The sequence below is a fragment of the Tinamus guttatus genome, unplaced genomic scaffold (assembly GCF_059628265.1).
Source record: "Tinamus guttatus ecotype Peru unplaced genomic scaffold, ASM5962826v1 Tinamus_guttatus_pri_ptg000201l, whole genome shotgun sequence".
Lineage (NCBI taxonomy): Eukaryota > Metazoa > Chordata > Aves > Tinamiformes > Tinamidae > Tinamus > Tinamus guttatus.
This window is the reverse complement of record NW_028288735.1, coordinates 396,202-421,204: the sequence shown is the minus strand read 5'-3', so window position 1 is coordinate 421,204 and position 25,003 is coordinate 396,202. Positions and strand designations below refer to the sequence as shown.

At 41.6% G+C, this 25,003-nt stretch overlaps 1 protein-coding gene across 1 annotated transcript in view; it reads right to left on the bottom strand.

Annotated features, from left to right (window-relative positions):
* TAF3 (TATA-box binding protein associated factor 3) overlaps positions 1-25,003 on the bottom strand; it is a 98,643-nt gene that overhangs the window by 65,031 nt on the left and 8,609 nt on the right. Inside the window, exon 2 of the mRNA XM_088523976.1 lies at positions 24,746-24,988. Coding sequence (XP_088380102.1) covers positions 24,746-24,988 — 243 coding nt within the window. The remainder of the gene's footprint in view (positions 1-24,745; positions 24,989-25,003) is intronic.

Below are 25,003 nucleotides of genomic sequence, written 5' to 3'. Positions count from 1 at the left end.
AATGAACACGAAGATGGGGTTCTGCCTCCCTAATTAAATTAAATTAAAAGTGTCAGGTATCAAACCTCCGCGGTGAAGCCGGGCAGCGGCCACGCGGACGCTTCCGAACGTGCTAGCAGAGAGCCCGATTTTTAATTTCTAAAGTATAGGAAAACAAATCATTTGAGGGTACCGTAAAGCCAGGAGGGGTAGAAAATACATCTCCCCAAGCAAACTATGGGGTTTTTAAGGCAAAAACTCTAAAACCGGCAACTGCAGCCAAAGGCTGAAACTTTCTCCTTAACTCAGTCCTGCTGCCGCGTCCTGCGTCACAGGGCTTAAAAGAGCAACTGCAGAAAACAGGGAAAGCCAAATGAGTTAGCGGGAGCCCTGCAGTCTTATCAACAAATTATCTTTACTGGATATAAGTCACATCTTCAGCGTTACTTTAGCAGGATTTTTTTTTTTTTTGCAGGTTAATTTTCTTACCCTCTATCTGATGCAACAGAAAAAAAAATACAAAGCCTGAAGGAAAGTAATCCCTATAATTTGCATTTTTAAATGCCCCTACATAAAATACATATTTAAGTCGATGCATCATAATGGCTGGAATTATTAAGTTACATAAGTATTTAGAGAGATTATGAAATACTTATTGATTTAACTGCATAAATATGTACCTAGGGAAATGCGCATCGCAAATCAAACTGGCCTGAGCTTCGTTGCCAAAGCCAAAACAAAGACAATTATCTTGTCAATAAAAAATGGAAGGTAAAAATCTAAGAGAAAAACTATTAGCGTGCTTAAAATAGGGCAACTTTGCCATTGCAAAAGGTAATGTGGGGATAAACCTCCTAAACCCTATGAGGGCATCAATGTTAATAGATATTAAAGGCATGTTGTGATCATGTCCTGCAAATCTGCTTGGATTTGTGGCTGGATGGGCATTAAGAGCTGCCCCTGCTAAAAAGACCGAGTTGCACATTTTTTTTTTTGTTTTTTAAAAAGTCCATAATCCTCCTAATTGCACAGGCCCCTTAGACAGGAGCATCCAGGACATCCCCACGCCCCCATCCAGATCCTGCCCAGCTTTAAAAAATTCATTAAGGCCCCGGCAATAAATATTGCCAATGTATTTTACTGTAACCGCATCGATCCCGATGCACTTGACTTATCTGCAGAGATAAAACTTATCTTGACCTTGTCGAATACAAACAGGCCGGGCTAAAAACCCCGCGATAGCCTCTCCTGGGGAAAACACGCAGGAGATAACGGCTCCGGAGACGCCACCGGAGCGCTCCGTTGGTGGGGATGCTGCGGATGAAACGCGCTTCCCCTCCGATATTAGCCCGCGTGGCAGGCGTAGGGAGAGGCTCCCAAATAGGACGCGACGGGAAGGTTTAAGGAAGGAAACGGGACGTTTGGTTTGGAGTCCCCTCGGGATTAACGTTAGTCCCTGCGGAAGGGACGGCTCGGAGCAGCGCGACCTGCTGCACAGGGAGCTCACGGGGGAAACAGGGGGTGCAGCCAAAGCAAAAAGCCCAGCAACTTAATAGCCACATCCCCGCTCCCCAAAGCCCCCTCATGGGGATGAGGCCGCGGCTCCAGGATTCCCTTGGAAAAGCCCGGAGCCGCAAGGGGCCTCTCCAACTCTTCGGGTGCTCCTTGTCCTTGTAACCCCCCCTCCACCGCTGCTAACTTAAGTAAGATTTTTCCATTGCAAAAAAAAAAAAAAAAAAGCCCCCCCTCCTCTCCAGCTCTGAGGCGCCGATTTGTGAAAAGATGGATTTTTGTGTTTTTATTTATTTTCCTTTTCTTCTCAAAATGAAGAGGGTCCTGCCAGGCAGGACGTACCCCTCGGTGGCTGCCAACTTCTCCGGGTCGCTCGGAGAACTCGGCCGCCGCCTCCACAAAGAGTCACGACCCGGGAGGAAGCCAAACCGCGGCTTTTTAGGGTTAATTCTGCTCACATCTGCCAATTTCGGAGCCAAGCGTAACAGAATATTAATAGACGTTCATTGTCCAAATCCCCTTTCTTTGCCACCGGTAAGAACATCCCAAATGTAACACGAGTGTTAAGATCTCCAGCACCTCGCAAAATTATTGCTTTCTGCCACGATGTTTTCTAGATGGTCTTTCTTTATAAATTACAGGAAAAAAAAATCGGGGTGTTTACAGGTATTTGGACAAGCAAACTAGTTCTAGGTCGTCATAATTACTTTGCATCTGTAATAAGTGAAAAATAACTCTGCCCAAACGCTCTGTAATTAATACTTCAATACGCTGAACGGCACCAATACGGTACAAATTCTCGCAAAGATAGAGCAGGAAACAAAGAAAAAAAAACCCTGACAAATAAAATCAATAGGTCTCCCCCACAATTAAATATTACGGGATTGCACATCTATATTTTTAGCCACCTGCAAGTACTGACAATCCAATGGTAAAATCATTATGGCGCGTTAACTCCGCGATTTCCCGAGCCACAAGCAGGAATTTTAAAGGTTTCCTATTTACACCGAGCACCTAAATGGAAACCAACCCCGGCGTTTTGTATTTCTACCTTTAAATATTGCTCAGCTCGGAGAGATAGCAATAAAACTTTCTCCGCGTTGAGAGGCAACGACATTTTGCTTTGACTAAAGGCAAATAGAGACAAAAAAAATAACACTATCCACAGCAGTGGCACAAAGAATAAGGCTCCATTGCTAATTATACAGGGAACTGAATTTAATTACATGGAGAACATTAAACACTTTCCAAAAAAAAAAAAAAAAAATTAAGAAAAGCCAGAGACTTTCGAGTGTTTTTAATGTTACAACAGTGCCCTCTACTGATGCACCCAAAATAATGTCCAATTCCTGAACAAGTGGCAAAGCAGATCCCGGACCCGAGTGATTTTGGGATCAATTCTGCGGAAAATTGGGCTCCATCACAAAAGCAACTTCATGCAGCTTTGCGCGGTGTGATGAGAAGGGCACGTTTGGTTTGCAAGGAGATTGCAACTTATCTGGCTCCAAATCCCTCGCAGCGCAAAGATACGGGGGGAAAGGAGAAGCTGCTGAGGCCTGAACTGCTCCGTCCTCGCTCGCAGGATCCGCGGAGCCGGGATATTCCCGACGGTTCGGTTTTTTAGGATCCTGCTTGTGATCCAGCTTCTAGCTCGGCTGTGTGTTGTTATAGATGTAAATGGATGAGATGCCCAAAACACCTTTGGGATGAAAAGGCTAGGAAATGATCTAAACCAAATTAAAAGAAAGAAAAAAAACCCCTCACAGCTTCACTTTAATATGCAACTCGATTTTTTTCTATACAGTTAATACCCCCTGAATATCGTGCCTCCCGCATAACACCTAACAAAATGCTGCTTTAACCAACGTTAGTCAACCAAAATTTTTCAGACTTTTGATTTCTGACGCCCGAGCCGAAACGGGACACAGGAATGAGGGGGATTCGGGCACCACTGAGCTGGGCAGAATGGAGATTTCAGACGCTCCTTTTCACTCCAATACAAAAACAAGCCAAACCCGAAAGCTTCAGGTGCTGCCATGATTTTAAAAGCCTCAAGTAAACTCTTCCCAAGAGAGAGGATTTTTCACAATCTGGTTTCACAATCTCCTTGCGAAGTCTTTTTAGCATTTTAAGCAGTATAAATAACCAGTTTTGAAAGCTTGAGCTCTGCCGTTTCTCCCAATTTCTCCGTCCTTCGGCAGCTCCCTGGCAATTCCCTCACCTGGCAGCTTTTGTCACCTGCAGAAAAGCACCGCCGCGGGCGCCCAGCCATTCCAGATGAGCTCGGATAATTTTACGGCTACGGAAAACTTGTGCTGCCAAAATGGACATTAGTGGCATGAGTGACTTTCTCACCAGCATCTTCCCAACGTTGCAAGGCCCTTCTAAAAGCAGGGGCCCTCCCGCCTTCAGTTTAGAATAAGGTGTTAAAAAAATACGTATATGTTAATGAAAATCCTTAAGTTTACATATTTTACAAAAGATAGGCAAGGCTCGGGGTCAAGAGTAAATGCAGGCAGGTTTTTGCACGTGCTGTGGGTTACGGGACGGTTCCCAGCGCCTCGTGAGCCTCCGCAGAGGCGTCAGGCTGTCCCGTGCTGTCTAGATGGCAGCGAGCGGGACGGGCTGCAGGATGGATCCCGTCTCCTGCGATCTCTATCGGGATCCGTGGTCGGAAACCAGGATGCTAAAAGCCAGGTGTGAACCGTCAGCGCCTGCAGGGTGTGGTAATCCTGGTGAAATTTCGGTTCCTGATCATCCCCACAGCCTGTTTATTTGCTGCCTCCTGGTGCAAGGTGCAGGATTTTTGCAGGCCTCAGTTTCACATCAGCAAAGCTGCGATATGTCAGGTCAACCGTGGCCTGAAAAATAGGTTGCTGTCACACAGCAGAAGTGAGGACATGCAAAGCAAGTATTTTTGAGAAGCCACGCATCTCTCCCTATGCATCATCTATTTAAATTTCAAATCTAGAAAAATCGAGTTTTAACAAACCTCTTTTTTCATTAGTTTTTCTCCCCAAAGACCAGTGCACAGGAAGCAGCAGGGGAACATCCCCTGGAGACGCACCGAAACTTTCTCAAACCAAGGTGAAGCGGAGGTGTCAAAATTACTTTAATCCACTTCAACATGATAACAAAAAAATGTATCTAAGTGAAAAAAAAATAAAAGAAAAAAAAAAGGCAGTATCAAGGATGGGCAACATTACCATACGTTCAAGGTAGGCAAAAACATTTAGCGACTTGCCTACTGAAAAGGGTATGCAAATGATGGAAGATTTAATGCTAATGTTGAATCCCAAGTGTCCTTTTACCGACTGTTTCCATCCGTAGCCTTTACATAACAGGGAAGTTGCTTTTTGGAAGGAGCCAGCTTCATACCCATGTTGGGCAATCCAAAATTTAGCATCCCTTGTTTTCCCGTTGTTTTCGACAGGCAGTGCCAGGGGTGATTAACTATATTAAGTTGTTCGGTTTCATTACCGAAGGGAATGCTTTAAATTCAGGATGCTTTTCTAAGAAAATGCGTCAGGCTGTGATTCACAAAAGTTCCTGGGCACAAAAAAATCTCTTTGTCAACAAAACTTAAAAAATAAAAGGAGAGATTACATGGTTTTCTGAATACTGACCAAGCACAGTAATGAAGAGTCCTGGGAAGTCAATGGGCAAAAAGCGACGGGAGCAGCAAACGTGAAAGCAATTTCTTGCCCTAACTGCTAAACCTCAGTGTGAGGTTTTCTAAAGAGACCGGGAAAGTGAAAAATGGGAAGATGGGGCCAACATCTCCTGCGGAAAGTCAAAAGCAGGTCGGTGTTAATCAAAAGAGCAAACAAATAACCAAGGAGAATATGCCCTAATGCTCTGCTATCTGCTCCCCCATCTGCAAACGTAGCGTCTCAGGAATCCTCCTCAGCAAGGAGGCACATGAGCCACCCCGAGTAATTTGCCACCCGGGCTAGGAGCGCTGCTCACTCCGACAGCCAGGAAACCTACAGGGAAGGAGGAAACCGGGTCCCGAATTCCCGGTCCGCAGGGTTTCCCATCGCCGTGGAGATTCACCTCAAATACACCAGACCCGCAGCCTTCTCCCTCCCCTGGTATCTCCCGCCAGAAAGGAGGAACGAAGAGCGGAGCTAAGATGGGAAGGGAGGGATGGAGAGCAGCCTAACAGCAGCATTGCCCCCATCCCCAAAGCAATCAGTAAATTAAGAGACAAAATCCTATTTTACTCCAATTCTATTTTACTCCCAAGCAATCTGGAAAGGGAAAAAGCATCTGCAGATGCCAAGGTGAAAACGCAGCGTGTCCACGAGGCGTCCGCGGCGCGGGCGGCCCCCACGTCCTATCGCGCTTAAGAGCGATTTTTGCAACACCACCAGCAACTTTTTAAAGCAGCCTTCCCCAAATCATGAAAATCTTGGCTTCTGTCCTAAAACTGTTAATCCAGCACTCGTTCAGGCTCCGTTTTGCTCTCTGTTCATTGAGAAACAAGAATTAACACTTTAATTTTGGTGGGCTAAACTATCATGATCCGCAGATAGCTGTCAGGAGCCGAGATGCCTGCCGTCGCTTTTATGATTACTATTTATTATAACAGTGAATTTATGCTAAAATATGCATAGCAGATTTTTTTCCTAAATTTATGGTTTTATTGTATATTCATGCACTGCCTCAAATTAATTCTTTACAGTTGCATTTTTCCACAACATGGAAATCGATGATAACACGTTAGATCTGATTTTACAGTCAAACTTTTTTTCCCTCATATTCCATAAACAAACACAGAAAACATTTTCCAAAACAGTATCGCTATCAAAGCATTAAATGGAGGATTTCTTCCATGGATCACTCCTGCAAAAGTTAATGGAGTTAACGTATTTAAACTTTGGGCAGTAAGAGAAGCAATGCATTTTGTGTGGATATAGTATCAGCCCAAAGAGATGCTTTAATTGGGTGATACAAAAATTATTGGAAAGTGCAGAACTCTGCCAAAGAAACCCCCCAAACAAAACAGCAAACCTAGTGAAAAGGGACAAGAACAGTATGTTATTTCCAAGTTAAACTTTTAATCATCTTCGGGAAACAAAATAACCCTGGAAAATTCCCATTTCAGAGGGCAAACAACTCTGCGTACAGAGGCAGCAGACACTTGCCAAACAGTGACAACTGCTGAACAAAGAGCAAAATTGCCCTGTTCTCCTACGAAAGATTTCTAAAAGATTTGGAAAGACTTCCAAATAATGTGCAAGACTGGGAAGAACTGCGAGAAATATATGAAATGATAATTTGAAGGAGGAAAAAGAATGCGACTAAGTTTTGGTAAGAGGAGGCTATGGGGAACATCCTACCTTTCTGGTACGTTAATATGATTATTACTATTTTTTTCCTTTGGATTTATATAAAAAAGTTATGGTTCTTCGCAATGCAGTATAGACAGACCTACTCACAGAGCAGCTGCTCTGCAAAAGCACCAGGAGCTGCGGGAAGAGACGCTGCGTGAGAGCCCAGGCACTTGCAGCAAACGAAACCTTAGCCGGTCCCGTCTTGCTGCACCCCCAGGTTACCGAATCTCCACAAAGTTCCTCGCTCACGGCCGCAGCAGGGCGGCTCAGCAGACTGCTCCTCTCACAAAACCAGCTGGGGAGTTTTCTCCGAGACATCCCTGTAGAATTTTGTTTAGAGAAATTCAGCTGTTTACTTAAAAAAAAAAAATAAGGCAGGGGGAAAAATAAAGAAGACAGAGAGGAGTGATTTCTTGCCTTAATGGGCTGAAATGACTTTCAGCACAAATGAATTTAAGACATTTTAAATAATTTTTCCTCGTTCCTCCTGTTCCGTATGGCCTCAACATCTACCAGCTTTTCCCTATTAAGGAAATTGATGAGAAACATAGTGAATATTATTTTAAGAGATGTACAAGCAGTGAGAAGGGCATCTAATAGGGAAACATAACTTAAAGAATAGCACACCTTCTATTTAGGTAAGAGAAAATGAAATTTAACCCTAAAGCATATCAAGATAACATGGAAAAAATCTATTGTGTGTAAGGACACCAACTTGGAGATGCACTCAGACCTTCAAGATGATGCTAAATGTGGAGCACAAGAGCCACCTGACTTCGGGCATCACATAGAAATTTGTCTTGCTGGCATCAAAACGGCACAACATTCTGGGCTCCCCTCAGAGAGCAAAAGCTAAAAAGAATCACTTAGCAAAAGCTGAAAAAAGATCATTTTGCCTTTTCAGAAAAATGGAGGCTAAGAAAATACCAGGAAATCGAGTATGAAAAAATGATTTTTTTCCCTTTAGCTAGAGCTCCAGCTAGACCTAACTGCGTGCAGAGCTGCTATCCCCCCAGAGCTTTTGGGTCTGTCTTTGCTGCATCTTCTAGGACGGAGGAAGTCCCAGCTCAGCCAGGGGAGCAGAACTGCCGCGTGGCTGAAGAAACTGTCCCGAAGCAGCAGCAACAGCGACCAAAACGTGAACGGCAAACGCTTCGCGCACTTCTTTCTCTGCATCTTTGCAGGCTTTTTTTTTTTTGGGCTTCTTGGGACGTTTCTATTTCCAGCTGCTTCTGCTGACTTAATGAGGTCTTCATATTTCTCTAATAAACTTTTTTTTTTTTGGGTTATGGAATAAAAGCTTTTAATGATGTGGATTCAACACACTGTATTTTATTTTTCTCAATTCCGAATAGCCTTGGGCTATAATAAAAATTCAAAACATACCAAAGGTGTGTGCAACCTGAAGACACTACCTGAGAGAGCTGTATATAGGTCAGGGACACAGTTTAGACACTGGAATGAAAAACATCTGGATCCCTTTGTGTTGCTGCTAGAGAAAACTTAGGTCTCCAACTATTGTGTAGTCCTTTATGGAGTTCATTAATTACTAAGGCTGCTTATTATTCTATGCAATTAATATTATCAGAAAGTCCAGGATACATACACTCTTCAAAAGAACAACCCTAACAACTACCACTTCAACCCATAACAGAATTAGAACATATTAAGAAAAAAAAAACACTACAAGATTAGACAGAAAAAAACTTGATCAGTTTTTGGATTCTTCTGAAAGAACTACAAAAATAATAGATAACTGGAAGCTATAATAGACACTTTAAAGTTCAGTATCTGACAGTATCACAAAATCTTACTTGAAAAGTCTGAGACAAAAAAAATAAAAAAAGGGAAGAATGAAAGAATGCAGACAAGTGGTAATGAATGTAAGGAACAAGTGGAGAAAGCTGTCTAGCAAGGAACCAAAAGAATATAATTTTGGCATGCTGCTGTGTTACATGTTCTGAAAACAGGGATGATCCTGTTAACTGTAATTTGTCAGGAGCTGTAAAACGGAGCGTGGCACAAACACTACTGGAAAACTTCAGCTATTAGAAATACAGGCATAAGCAACCTCTTAGTTTAGGGAGATGCAAGCTGATCTTGGCACGCAGGGAAACAAAATATTTAATGCATTGCAAGAAACCTGTTAATTAGGAAGAGGGGCCTGGAGTACTTAGCAGTGGTCCCGATCAGTAACGAGCAGAGAAAACTGCACGGGCAGAGAAAAGGCATCACAAATAGACCATATCATTTAACAAGAAAAATAAAGTGGGTCTGCAGGAAATGGGGAGACCCACAGCACTGCATGGAAACCAAGAGCATAAAGCTCAGTGTCAAAACCAAGTGGCAGCTCTGCTGGGATGCATCAGTCTGGGAAATAATGCATGGGACAGAAGGTGCTTAGGAAAAATGGGAATAACACTGGAAGGACAGTGTGATGAGGAAAAAAATAAACTGCTAATAAGCTGGGCTTAACAAAAAATGCATGGAAAAGATTTTTTTTTAAATAGCAAAATGTGGCAAAATATCACAAATGTTTTAATTCAAAATATGTCAAATGCATTATTGCAGAAGAACACAGCAGCTTTTGTTGTATTTGAAGAAGTGTTTAAAAACAGCCAAACTTGCAGCTGTCTGAAAACTACAAGCTCTATAGCCTTAAGTCATAACTTCTCTCAACTTGAGGCTTGGAACAGTGTTATAAAATGTTTGTATGGGTAGTAGCTGAAGAGCAATACAGACCTCCCAGGCAATCCTAGACCTTGGGATTTTCTAGTTAATATAATGAAACTTTACAAGACTTTCAAGTTGGAATTCTTTGGAAAATGGTGTGTAACTTACCCATTTTTGCAATGGCTTGTAAAACATTACTACCAAAAAAAAAAAAAAAGGCATCGATACAAGCAAACACAGAAGTCTGAACCAATATGATTGTTGAATTTGCATTAAGTAGCAGATGAGATACGATAGCTAGGATGAAAAACCGCAGCTGAGTTATTTGAAAACACCTGATCTCATCTGATCGAATTTTAAGAAGAGAAAAATATCTGATTCTCCAGGCTAGCCAGAAGATTGATGGAGAGAAAAAAATATATACAGTAGAACAAATGCATTTTCTGCACGATTGGCTCAATCACAGAACGCAAACAGTGACCGGCAGAGCGCAGACACGCAGCCCTGCTGTTTTACAGGAAGGGGACACAACTCTAGAACAAGCCATGGCCGTACGGATATCCCAAAACCTTGCTGGGGTGTCCGAACAACTGCGACCTATTAACTCCATGTGGACTGATGCCTTCCTCTCAGCAGGAATTCCTGCTCTCCATTTGACATAAATGTCAAGGAATTAAACAAAAAGAGGTGGATGCAGTCTCCAAGTCCTTCGGTCACATACGGCTGTGTCTTGTGCTAGACCTGATCCAAGCGTCCTTCAGGAGCGCTCTCCAACACAGGACACGGGGCCCAGGCAGACGTTCTGCCAAGCGTAGCTGCCCTGATGCTCTTCTCAGCAGCTGTGAATTTCACCTGAGAGGTGCCCCATTCTCACAGTTGGGCTGTTTCTAGCCCCCCAGGCTAAGGCTTCAGCGCCCTGGGTTACACCACCTGCACGTCACGCACTGGTGAGTTACTCACTACCATCACAGAATCCTTCTGGTTGGAAAAGACCTTCAAGACCACTGAATCCAACCGCTGCACCACTGCCTTGGGTTTGCAAAGAGGCCTCAGCTCCTTCCAAGGAGTCATCTCCTGTGCATCCCAAATCAGTGCTGGTGGAGCTGGGAGACAGGCTGGGCTCCCAGGCTGGTCCCCAAGCCCGCAACCAGAGCAGCAGTGACGGTGCCAACAGCTCCGTGTGGTGACACTGCCCTGGTTCAGCTCAGCTGAAGATGTTCTTCCCATGCAGGGAGAATATTTTCATTTGTGTTCCCGCTTCCCTGAAACTCTAGTAACTACAAGAGCCAGACACTTCTCTTTTTGGTCTGATGGACCTCATGCTCAAAATCGTTTCAGCTATATCCTATACCAGGCTCTTATTCCTCAGAGATTGCTGCACAGTGACTACCAATGCAATCTGCAAAGAGGACACACCACGACTGTGGCTACCTGATCTCCACCGAAAATTTTAATTTTTCATCAGTCTGAAAATTCTAATTTCCTTTGCATGCGCTCGTACTGCTCTTCTCGCTCAGCTTCCCTCTCCAGGTTATTTTCCAAGTCGTATCTGCATTATGAAAGCCAGTGTCTGGAGCATGAGAAGTCTCTTGGATATATGACCTGCTTTCCCCCCTCTTTTCAAACAAAAAAGTAGATAGTGGTAGAATTTCAAGTAAACCTTAGAAATAAAGACATTTAATTAAAATGCAGTGAACATTACTACTACTCTTATAGTGATGCTAAATTTTAAAAAATGCAAATGTTAACAGAAAACTTAAAATATTCCACTTCTGAAATGCATTTTATAGCCACGTAATATGTAGCGATATAAAATGCTATATGTGCATGAATTAGAGAAAGCCTGGATCTTGCCTATTATTTCATCAGCTATATGAAGCTAGATTATGTTGTTGTTATTTTGAGAACACACATTTTGCTCTGAAGGCTATAAATGAGAAATGCACATATAGGTCAAAATTAAAGCTTGAGAGAAACAGCTCAAGTTTTGCACAATAAAGATTTCAGCCTTGATGTTGCATCAACAGCAGGAAGGTGTGGGTTATATAACTCAATATAGATAACTAACATTAAAGAAATGTAAATCCTTGACAGGTTCAGTATTAACATACTTTCAAACAGAAGGAAAAGAAAAAAAATCTCCAAAATCTCCACTTGCATTTCTGACTTTCCATACATTAATATAGAGAGTATGATGGCAAAACAGTTAAGGTGCCTCACTCTGGAATAAGAGGCTCGAGTATTATCCTGGGTTCTTGCCAAATGCCATTCCTAGTCAAATCTGCTCTAATTGGGAATTTGGTTCTTTGGATGAGGAAGCAACACTTTCCCGTGCATGCTGCTTATTGCAAAACAGAATTGCCTTAAGTACATCCCTGTAGCTACCTGCGACCTGGCGAGACTCCTCGTTTTCCAAAGCTTTGGCTCTTTAAAGTGAAAACGCTATCGCTGCTGTTTAGTGCTGAGAAAGAAATGAACTGCTATTCAGAAGAATGGAATTAATGCTTTTTTTTTTTTTTTTCCTCTGTTCAAAAAGTAACCCAGATCTGTGTGAGATACTGGAACACCAAATGCAGAAAAGGAAACAAAATCGCCTAATTCTGGACAATGTCGCTCGGCGCGTTATCTGATAGCTCACGTGCTCTCTGCGCTTTAATGCGATCGTGGACATGACTTCTCGACGAGATCCTGCACTCTGAAGCTCACATTTTCCCCTCATCTCACTGCCCTTTTATAAAAGATTATCTGGGAAAGCAAAACTTACATCAATTAAGGCAAAGAAACTGCACGACTGGACATTTAGGGGCTCCCGTAACTCTTAGTAGTTTGAACTGCAGTCAGTTTGGAGTGATCTTCATGTCAACCAAAAGAAAGCAGTTTTTCAAAGCATATCTAAGCTTTTTTTCCCCCCAAAAAAGAACAAGGTCTAGAGTTTTTCCCTCACGATACTATTTCATCCCTTCTAAACTACATTAAAAGGTAATAACAGCCTCATGCAACGATGCGCTGCACTGAGAAACAGATCTAAGACCATGGGACTGCAGCAGAAACCTCTTCAGCTGTTTAACAATAAGGAATGAAAACGTTTTCATTTGTTTTCAGTTAAAAAGAAAGTCGGAGCCCTGTGACTGCATTGATAGGCGCGACGTGCACATAACTTTTGCCTTGAACTAAGCAAGAAGGAGCTGCTCCTTTCAGATGGAGTGGCATCACACCGCCGGCTCCGGGCTCCGGCTCCCTTTGCGCTCGATAAAAGCTCGGAGCAGGGAACTCTCCGGAGATTAGCGCACACATCGAGCGGCTCCAAAACCTCTGGGCAGCACACATGGCCCTTTGAGGCTCGTACATGGGCCACGTCCAGCGGGCTCTTTTTGATACCGAAAAGTTGCTACGTTGTTCTGCAGCTGGAAAGGCTTCTCTCTTTAGATAAGCCGCGGCACAGAAGCAGCACATGGGTGATGCTGCTTTTGGAAAGCAGCACGAGTGCCTGCCATTTTAGCGGGGGCTGATAAGAATTAGACCATTTTACAAGAAAAACTAAAAAAAAAATTACTCTGACTTATTCAGCCCTAAAGCATAACTTTTGGGGCCCTCTATGCTGCTCTCGGCATCATCTTCCTGAAGTACATGCTTCTTTTACAGGGATTTACAGACCATCTGCTTGGATATTTGTTTCAAATCTCTTTAGAAGTCCACACACCCTATTTGCATACACTGCAATAAAAATGTTGCATGGAAATTGCTATCTATATTATGTATAAAAGCAGTGCTCACGGGAGAGGAAGATAGATAGATAAAAGGAATCTGCATTTCTGTTGATTTCCCTCAGTTTCTTCAGTAGGTCTGCAGGTCACCTGGTTCTCTCTTTTGCAAACACAGATTTGACACCGGGATGGGCTCCAATCCCCATCCCGCTCCAAGCAGTGCCTAACGTGGCAATGCACATGATGAATTCGCCTTCAAAAGAAGCCCCAAAACACCAAATCCGTCACGTTTGCCGCATGCACCCGGGCAGAACTCGGCCCCGCTCTGCGTCGCTCCAGTTCCCATCCCGGTGCGTTAATTGCGGCGGGAGAGGATGCAGCAGGAGAGGATGCAGCGGCTACTTGGCGGCGCTGAGCCGGTTTCAAAGAGCGCTCCCCGAACCCGAAACGGCTCTGGGCAGGCAGGTTGGCAGAACTCTATAACCCACCTGGAGCTGAGCCAGCAAGGTTAACGTGCCAGCCTTGAAAAGTGAGCCAGGGAGGCTTGAATCGCCACGAGTGGCGAGGACGTCGTTTCTCCTCGCGCTTGGAACGCGCCAGGCTCAGGAGCAGGGCGAGCTTCTTGCAAACCTCCACCTACTCATCAACGCAGCCTCCCATTTCACTGCTTTTCCTTGCAGGTCTTCTACACATGCACTTGGTCTAAGCCAACGTCAGCAAATCATAGGCCATATGGCAGACTGAGCATGTAGGGACCGGGTGGGCAAATCATAGGATAAAATACCCCAAAATGCGAGCTCAAGAGCAAGTTAATGCCAAATTTCGGCAAGCATCCCTCACTATTTCATATCAACGGAAGCATTTGGACCAGGCACTGCTGCTGGTTTTTAAGCTCTGCCGCCCCACCAGTATGAAATTATACCAAAGGGTCTAGAGGCAGTTTTGAGCATTCGCCTCATTCAGCGCCCTGCCTCTGCGCAGCAGAGATGGGCAGAAAATGCATGCGAGGAGGAGCTCAGCTTACGGTTTTGAGTTCGGGCGAGGAGAAGGAATGTCCGTGCGAGGGGAAAAATCTCCTTAAATAGATGCACCGTTCATAAAACTTGAGGTTTACACTGAGTTTTGTAGGAAAAAAAAAATCAGAGTTTCAACCTTAATCGCCTTTGGTTTTAGAGGGATATTATGCTTAGGGTGTACGCAGTGCAAATCACTTCATCTAAGAGACTGCTGTTATCTGCAACAGAAGCGAGAAAAATTTTAATTCTTTTCAATTTATATAAAGCTTACTTTACCCAAGAGTCCTAAAAATGATGTAATTGCGTCAATATCTGCAAATGAGTTGTGGTATATCCTGCACAAGCTGCAGTTTCCATGTGACCAGGTTAAAAATTACTCGGGAACGCCAAAGCAACAGGACTTCATCTTGCTTTTTCAACTCAAAGCCAGTGTGATTTTATACTATGCTTTTTAAGGACTTGTAGCAAAATTAAGATAAGAAGTTGAACAAATGGATGGCTAAATCTTACTGAAAAATAAATGCATTTCACCTTAAATTCTTAAACTTCAATTTAAAAATCCCAACTTCAGTTCTCTGGACAAGAAAAGGTGATTTTGACTGTAACCTAACAAATTTATATATATATATATTTATATATATATATATATATATATATACACACACACACACACATTGTGATTACATTGCAAATATTTGCTTATTGAATATTGTGCATACACACACAGAAAAGGGCAACTGATTTAATTACTGAAAGTCTTGCATTTTTTTCTTGCTGATCTGAGCAGGTAAATCTCTAAGAGTTAAACAAAATTAAAATTCCCCATAGGAATGGTAAAAATCCATCAGCATTCCTATTTAAACCAGCAAACAGACCTAGATATCGCTGATAGATTACAGATGAGCTATCACCTTCAGCGATATTGTGATTTAAGGCATTCAAAACGGAGAGAAAGCCTCTTTAATGAATGCGTTGGAGTTTCTCATGCAAAACCAAACGTATCCTTGTTTCATATTTAATTTGCAACAGGATACCCAGCCGCTGAGCTGGGAGAGCTTTTCTGCCTGGTGACCAACTGCCTGCTGAGATGGGCTTCATACATAGGTAACACACACTGGAAGACCAAATCCTCAGAGCTGCATCTCGCTTCCCTTTCAAGTTAATCTGAGCACACTGGACTTGAAAGGAAATGAAAAGTGAGTTTCTCTCCCTTCCTATGGCACCGGGGCTTCCTGTGTTTTAGGGATTGGTCAAGAACTATTATTTCCTCCGTGCTATTCCCAGTTGTGACTGTCGGACACAATTAGCGCTGGCCGCGCTCGCGCGCGTCCGCCGGGAGCCGGCGTTCCACACGCACGGAAACTTGGAGAAACCCAGGGAAACTTGGAGATTGTTAAGAGTCAAGTATGCCGTGCCTGAACGAACATGCTGCGCTCGACATTTAGAAATGCAAAGAGCAAAAATTCATTTGCCGAGATGAATATCCGCAAAAATCTATGCGAGATAAGGGGTATTAAAATTATTCACTCCCAATTCAGAATGGATTATTTGGCCAATCTGTTAAGGAGCACCTCTCAGACACACAGGATCAGTACCATCCTCCTCCCCTCGGGGAAAAGGAGCTCATAACGTTTGAAGAAAAATATGCTTCATCCCAACCGTAAGGATACACATGAAACACAGAGTCCTCCTTTAAACCAGCTCTTTTGGAAAGGCAAGGGAGCAGACACCAGCAGCAAGAGCGCAGAGGGCAAACAAGTTCACCAAAGCGAATGAATTCGAGTAGAATGCTGCAAATTGTAAAGTGGCCAGAATCATGGCCATTTAAGTTGTTATTGGGTTGTTTTAAACACACATACACGCGATTGAACTTCAATTTATCTCCTCATATAAAACAGCACCTGTGGCAGCGTGGTGCCATCGCTTATAACCCCGACTGAAATATTAAACCAAGACAGAGAAATTTGTGACTTACTGTGTTACCACCTGAAGACCCTACGTTTTCCAGCCTTGGGCTAAATACAAGCCAGATCCAGCCCCGCTCAAGTTTGACATTGCTCCTCAAAAACACGGATATGCTATGGTAGCTTTTGCTTAACTGATCCAAATAACCTGTTTTTACACAATAAGCAAACAGAATTGTATTTTTTCTAGTCACTCAACACACAGCTATTAGAACAAGCAAGCCCCAACTCCATAAAGAAATTTATAAAAATATTCTCTTGTCGAGCCATCAGAAAGCCATTAATGTATCCAAGGGGTACAATTACAAAAATGAAAGATTCCCTAAAAATACTCAGTTACAAATTAACTTTTAATTATCTAAGAGTCTTAGTACATGAACCAAGTTCATGTCTCCAATAGCCTACTAGTTTGAGCTCTCTGTCACCCATCCAACTTCAAATTCTTCAAGTTTTTCTAAAATAAAGTGGGACTACCTACACATTGAAATAATTATCCTTTCCTAATGACTTACCCGCTCACTAATAATCCCCTTTAGTTGAGAGCTGGAGAAAACGGAACACGCACGCAAAGGTGAAGACTTGAAGAAGACACTGAAGTCAAGAGCAGTGCAATAAAGTTATAGCGCTTATCTGTGTGTGGCAAAAGACAAATAATTCAAATGAGCTTTCTTAGTCATAATTTTGAGAGTTAGAATGCAGAGTTACTTGGTCTTAATCTGGACTGTGCCACATACTTGTCTGCAGGAGCTCGCAGTGAGTCATTCAGCTGATTAAGGCAAGGGAGATACGGGTCCAGGAGCGATCGGTGTCTAGACAACGGCTTGCTCAGATGCGCAGAGCCAGGTTGGTCTCTCTTCCATTTGAAAATGCTCAAATTAACACAGTGCAATGACTCCTTTCGAATAACTCCAAGCATAGGTATTTCTGAAAACTGAAATAAGTCATTCTTACGGCAGGGGTATTTGGACAGGCCACTCCTGGGCTCCGGGGGAGACTCTTCCCCATGCCCATATAAATGTGATGGCTTTTACTCATCAGCAGGAGGATGCTGATATTGCTGGGGAACCTCCGGGCTGCAGTTCTCAAAATCAGACACATGCATGAGGGCTCAGACTGCACAACCAGAAACTGTCCCATTTCCAAGTCCTTCCCAAATGATTCTCTGAAAACCAGTACGAAAATCAAGGCCTCCTTGGTCATGATTCATTTCTCAGAAATCTAGGCACAAATACACGTGCAAGGGCTAAATTAATAAAGTGTCTTTGTGTTTTTGCTCTCCAAGCTCCAAATTTTCATTTGTTTTCTAAAGATCAGGAGTTGTAAGCAATCTCTAATCTTTTCATGACGTTAAAACATTCTTAGCGGTAAACCAAAGAGAAAATATCGCCAGCCTTCAGCAAGAAAAATAGGAAAGGCTCCTGCAAGAAGCAAAAGCACTGAAAAATAACAAAGTTACAAGGGTCAGCCCTTAAAATAGGTCAGTTGTGCTTCTCTTTTATCCTGCTTTAAACAGTGGCTGGACTTTCCACTTCCCACCCCCTCCTCTCGAGTCACCAAAAATACCCTGTGCAGCAAGGAAAAGTCTGAAAAGCTTGAGAACAGTAACACACAGCTATCGGACGATAACCTAATTTGAAACTTATGCTTTCCAAGGCACAAAGGTGTCTGATGATCCAGATGAAATAAAATCCTCAAGTACAGCAGCAGTAGACAGTGCAGGAAGCAATGTGGGCTCCAAACAAAGCCACACATTGTCAGAAAAGGGGAAAAAAATGATCTGACGTGATGAGTCAAGACAAGTGACAGAAGTTTTGCAGAAAAGGGATCACTAAGAAACTAAAATCATGACAGCACTTCTGTTCAAAATACATAAGACAATAGAATCCTTTTATCCTTAGGTCCCTTTTTGCTCCTTCAGTATTTTATAGTCAAAATTGAAATTTGCACATCACAATGCATTGAAAGAAGCCATGACTTTCATTCTAATTCAATGTAAATAATGCACTGTAAAAGGGCTGGCTTTTATGTGAATCTGCTTCTGCACTGTGCTGTTTTTATTTTGAATCCTGAAGAATCACTTAAGTTAACAGGTCTGAAAAACAGAAAAATCTTTGTGGGAAAACTTTAAAAGGCTGATATCCCCTTGAAGAATAGGCTTGTTAATCCCCCTTTTTTATTACATGCAGCAAATAAATTCAGCATTGTGAAAAATACTGTGTTTAGTTTTTAACTGGCAGTTTTATAAATAACATTACTGATTCTCAGTTTTAAAAAATTCGAGTCGCTGTCTTTACAACAGGTAGCTCCATATGCTATAATTCAGGTATAACAAGGTTTCCGATGATTTCTTTGTTTTTAAGGACAGAATATTAAGAAACTAAGGAATGTTCATCACAAGTATAGAAGATTTCCCTCTCTCCCCTAAAGTGAGGCAAACACTTTCAATCCATTTCCTTCATTGCCCATTCTCAGCAGCCACTATCTTTTCTTTGGAAATAATGAGAGATTTTTTTTTTTTTTCCAAGAGATGTGAATGATAGGAAAAGTTAGGTACTAAGCTCCCATAGAATATAAAACAGCCTGCTGTCTCTGTCTGCATAGTCTACAGATTCCAGCTTTGGGAGTGGGTTTCTACAGACCAAGTTTTACTATGGTAGCTATTACACTGATTTTTTTCTCCCCCTCAACTGCTGAAAATTAACTGAAGCTCTTCAGTGAAAGCCTATTTAGCTTCAATTTTAAGCATATATATTTTTTTTAAAATCTTCCCCACTAAATTCTTTCTTGCAGTATTTCACTGGAAATTACACTTTAGATTATGATACTACTTCTTAAGAAACGGTAAAGATACAGCTGTCTTCCCAATTACAGCTTTATCAGCACGCGTGCCATAAAGGAGTTATTTTTTTGTCTAATGGCAAGATTTAAAGCATGCACATTTGCTGTACACTTTTTGTTCCCGTCTCGTTTTTTCCCTTTTCTTTGAAACCTGCCTCTCCTATTGGTCCTTTCCCAAGGCCTTTTCTTCCGTGTGCACCTCGAGCTTGGCTGCCTTCCTCATTTTGCCTGCTGCTCCCGTTGCTGCTGCCTTGCTGGGTGGATGCGTGCGGGCAGACCCGCTTGCACAGAAGCAATCAGCAGCCTCGTGCCGGCTGCTAACGGCGCCTTGCAAATATTCAGCAACCTGGGCACGCTTGGCGGCCAGGAGCAAAGTGCTCACAGCCCAGCAGGGCTTTGAATCTGCAAGGTGGATGACTACACAGTACTTGTTTGCTGATGGGTGCTGCTTTTCTAGCCGAGCACACTGCAAAAGCCCTGGTGACACGATCGTGGCTGCTTTTAAATCGTTAGTGCGGCTGTTGGAACGAAGAAGAGTTAGTTTGTGGGATTAAAGAAAAGCAGGGGGAAAGGCAGAGAGGCTTAAAAAACAGCCATGGCGAAACCCGTGCTACCAAAATGGCAACGGCAGCGCCGCAATATTCTTTTTAAACCCACCACATGCTAATTTAAAAAGAGGTATTGGTTTTGCTTAACCCTTGAGGAAACCAGGGATTGAAGTTACACGGCTCTGAGATCCAAGACTTGTTACATTCAGCTCTGGAGAGTCGCCAAGAAAAGCACTGCTAGACTGAGGGGCCAGTGACAGTTTTAAAATCCAATATATCTACCCACTGGAGCTAGACACTAATGCTTTATACACTGCGATGCTTAGTGCTTTATACAATTACAATTCCAGCACTGGCAGGCTCTGGATATCAGATGAGAAAATTGTGCTATTTCGATTGCCATCTTGCTTCGCGGCCCCCATTCTCACCTCAATTCTAACGTGATTTTTAGCAGCTAACTTCTTACAAAAAGCTGGAGATATTCTAAGATGCAGAATTTGACAGCTGGGATTCTGCGCTTCCAGGTGGCTGCCAGCATCACGTTTGGGCAGTTAATGGGTCCTAATACCACATCAGGGTGAAAAGGGAGAAGAAGCAGTGCTGTAAGGAGATCAACAATTTTACACTTTCATCCACCAAGGAAATAAAATGCTCTGATAGAAAAGGCTACACATAAATCCAAACTTGTGCACTGCACCAAGAGCCAGGTCAGAAACACCAGGGCTCCAACACGGGGAAGTTGGGTCTCGTGCAAACACTGTAGACCAGGACTGGCATCACAGGCACAAAGTTTCTGCAGTCTCCCAGTCAGAGCAGCAGGAACGGACTACTGGGCACTTCAAGAAACCAGAGAAAACCCACAGTTAATGTTTGTTTTTTTTTTTTAATTATTATTATTAATGTGACTGTGATACTAACAAGATCAGCAAGCATAAGTAGAAACACCTTCAACTCATCTTAAAAAGGCAACAAAAAAGTTACCATGGCACATGTAGGATTCTTTGTTTTTTTGACAATATTCTGGAGAATGATATATACTTCTTAATGCATCAGGACCCAGGGCTCTGCACATTATCACAAAGTAAATGTAATAGCAATTACTATCAGCTGTGGAAAAGCACCCAGGCTTTTTCAACTGACCTAGTTTCAACTTGAACTGTTTTGCTTCAAATGAAATCAACAAATTCTATGAAGTTGATGCATTATTGCAAAATGTATGTTCCCTTGCATTAAAGGGCAAGAAATAAGGCATGACCATCATGTCTTGCAACTAATTTATTTCTTTCTCCTTTTTTAATCTGTCTTACAAGTTTACCATGACATTTTAGTGACAACAGTGCTAAAATAACTCAGTAGAAACAAAAAGAAGACTAATTAAAAATAGGCAGAGAGCAAACATCATGATACATTGGCATAAAATTCTGTCTTCAGTGGCCTTTGTTAGAAAAAATACTGCTAAAACCCCAACATTTGCCATGGCCATAGTGAATCAGATTTTCTTCTAAAATATAAAATTTTATAAGCAGATTCTTTCCGTGCAAGCATTTGGAGCAGGCACCAGATCATCTTGTTAGTCCAAGTTACTGAAAGAAGGCAAGAAAGTGTTTTCTACTGTCGTGGCCAAAACTTGCAGCACTGACTTAAACTGGCAACTGCTACAAATAACACACACAAAATCATGATCATAAACAATCAAGCTGCCTTCCCCTCAGCAAGCTCTTCAAACTTATAAAACTCATTCAAATGTTGCAGCGTGATTTCTTACTATTGATTATATAGGAAGAATATCGGGGGAGGGAAAAAAAAACTCTCATGTAAAGGACTTTTTTTTTTTTTTTCCTCTCCTTTCAGGTCTTTGGCAATGGGAACTATGAAAGTTAAGGCACGATGCAGGGTACTGGGGAGACTGTACACTCTGAATGCGGCACCCGTTCCAGAGGAGATGGAAATAAGAAGTTAGCTGCACGCACGGAGCAAGGGGACTTTTGAGAAGGAGGTTAGCAACACCTACTGGTCATGGTGCATACTGAACTTATATATTATATATATATATAAATAAAAGCTTTTTATTGCTAAAGCTCCTAGCAGAAATTACCTATGAAGCCAGTTTGTCACCGGAGATAATACTTTTAATTAGATCAACAGATAGCATTAAAGATATTAACTCTCCCAGAAAAGCTTGTTTGCTCACATGCTTAGATCATCGTGGCTACAACATTATTGCTAAAGTTTATCAGTGCCAGTAATATGTGAATTATATCAGCAAAGAAATAATCATAACATGAGCTGAGCTCTAGGCTTTTACACAACACAAAATGGGGCATAACTAGTTTTCCTGACAGTTCTTTTAAGCGTTTCAAAGATTTACATTACACACCGTAGCATGCATGAAGCCTTCCTTCATCAGTGAATAATTATCTTTATTGCCTCTACTCTAAGCAGCTCAAATATTCTGAACTGTATAATTCTAGCATCAACAGGTTTTATTTATTTATTTATTTTAATACAGAAAGACCTGGAACCTATTCAACCAATTTCTGTAAATTCTTGAGTGTTTCTGAGATGTATTTCATTAGTCTGCAGAGGTAAATGCTTTTTCTCCAAATTTTACTAGCTGTAAGACATGACAAAAAAGGCATATACAATATAGTTCCTTGACCAATTTCACCCGTTTCAAAAAGCACCAGCCACAAAAGTACAAATAGCATTCTCAAAAAATAATACAAAACTAAAATAATCCCCACTGCAAGTATTTTACATCAACTCTACCAACCCAAAGGCAGTAGTTGTATTTAAAACTTGCTTTCAGTTTATATGTATTAAAAAAAAAAACTTGTATTCGTTTTTTGAAGTGGTGTCTATAGGTCCTCTGATATACTAGCCCCAGGCATTGGAAGTTTTCCTGGTTCCCATCCAACTTTGGAAATAATATCTTCTTGCTTCAGGTGTTAAAAGAATTCATACATTATTTATAAGGACTGCTAAAATCTAACTCCCGGATCTGACTTGCAGGAGAGAGAGTTACATTAAAAAAAAAAAAAGAAAGAAAAAGAAAAGAAAAAAAATAGTACAAGTGTCCCCATTTCAATTTTTAGTCTCAGTTTGCATAGCACACATTGTGAGACTGAGCGTGTAATAGTCTCATCTCTCTTTCCCTAACACCATATACTCAGCTATAGCTGCTTTAAGCCTTTTTGGATTTGATCTTGCTTGTATATTTTTAAAGAAATGTTTTTCAAGTATAAAAACAAAACAAAAAAACACTGTTCAGGAACTTGTTACACTTCTAAGATGCTGGATTTTTCTCTGACAGAATGCCATTTATCTCCCGAAAAAAAAAAAAAAAAATCAGGCTAAAGTATATCAAGAAACCAGCCAGAAGAGAATAGCTAAAAAATCCTATTTCATTTTCCAAGTCTTCTTTCTCTGTTTTTATTAAAACTGCCTAAATGTTTAGGCATATGTAAATCATATTTACATTTTGTGTGATACCTTCCTGTTTAAGAAAGCCTGTAATTAGGTTTAAAAAAAAATGCTTTTAATAAAATTCACGAAGGAGAGATTTTAGTAACTTCTCACCAATACAAGAAAACATGCTTTGAATGGTACTTGCTGAGAGACATTAAAATGTGACTGATAAAAACATACAAAAACAGCTACACATTACATAGAATTAAAGAAAATAAGTCAAGTCTACAGAACTTCAGAAATACTCAAATACTCACCAGCATGAGTAAGTCCTCACATTATTACTAAGAATAATATATGGGTCCTAAACAACACTGCACAGTCAAAAAAAAATGATCTGACATTTCTTTAGTTTTCAGATAACTGTTCTGACCATTATTTCACTTAATCCAACCAGAGTACATCCTCCCCGGATCCATACACATGAGCATGATACTTGAAAGAAGGAAGATGCTCAGTGCTTTAGTAACGAGCAAGTGCAACTGTCTCACACAGTATTTGTTGTGGCACAGCAACCGATTTCATCTTACCAATGAAATAGCATTTATTTTCATTTTTGGATTGTACAGGACTTTTACACATAGTTCAGTATTCAGCCTGTGAGGGCTAATTTTTTTTTCAAAAAGAACACTTCTAGAGTACGATATCCACTCTGTTCCCAAACAAATTTTAAATGAAATAGGAATAACTCTCACAAGATACTTATTTGGCATACTTTTTGTGGGAAAGAATGCCGTTCTAAGTATCCTCTCTGGACCCAGTCCACAGATTGCACATTTTTATTTCCTCACAAAGGATATTTGTGTAATGGTCACTACTCAAATGGAGAGTTAGGTTAGTCACACTTCTTAAACCTTTTGCTATTAACGACCAGTGAAGATTCTCATGGCTAAAGGAAAAGAGAAAAAAAAATCTCTCCCCTCTCCTTTTATTTCCACCCCCTACACTGTCAAAATCAAGTTAATTGCAGCCAAAGGAAGGATTTCAAAGCATTTGAATAGTGAGTTTCACCATCACAACTAACTTTTCTCAACTGCTGCATCTGTTAGGCTTCTATACAACCAAGGAAAGGAGATCTTGGTTATATAGGAGGACTATATATAGGTTATATGGGAGGTTCTACAGGGGGCTGTCACTTAAGACAGTGACAATAAAATACTAACCAGTGCTGGCATGCAGAATCAGAAGCAAGTGCTGTGCCTCTGAACCCTTCTCACTTATTTCAATCTGACTTCATTTTATTTGGAAGAGTTTTATTACTTAGTTAACTATGTCTGAAGGAAGAACCACCAGCTCTCAGGAGCTAGGAAGGGTGAGCCAATCTCATCAACCTTCCTCTTTTACCTTTATGAGTAGCACAAGATCTTCTTATATGTATAGGATTTGCAGATGCACTGTAAAGCATTAATTTCTATTGTCACCCAAGACCTTAAGTTTAAAGGCGTTAGAGAAGCATGTGTATCATTATAGAAGCATGTGTATTAACGTGGTGTGTTTTAAATCAGTTAATCTTGGAAGCAAGTAAGAATGAGAAAGATACTTTTGCCACAGTACTGCTACTTGTTTTGAAACAATGTTTTGTGTAATGCCCTGTGGGTGCTTTTGTCGGCGATTACTATGGACAGCACAACTTCACCAGCTCAAAGACGGGAATAAATATGTAAGCACATGGACAAAAGTTAAAGTAAATAATTAATTTCGCACCTTCTTGAGAGGAGACGATGGGTGGCATGTAGTCAGGGATGTACTCTTTCCTTTCTTCTGCATCTTTACTCCCAGGCTGGGGAAACTGTAGGACGTTGTTCTTGCTGACAGGAAACGAAGGGATTTGATGTGCGAAGGTGACGGGTTCGATATTGTGGATATAATCTTCCAGTTCATGCAGGTTAACCCCCATAAGCTTAAAGGCATCGCCGACATCGTCCAAGATGGGATCTGTACGGCCGTCTGTAACAAGAAAAA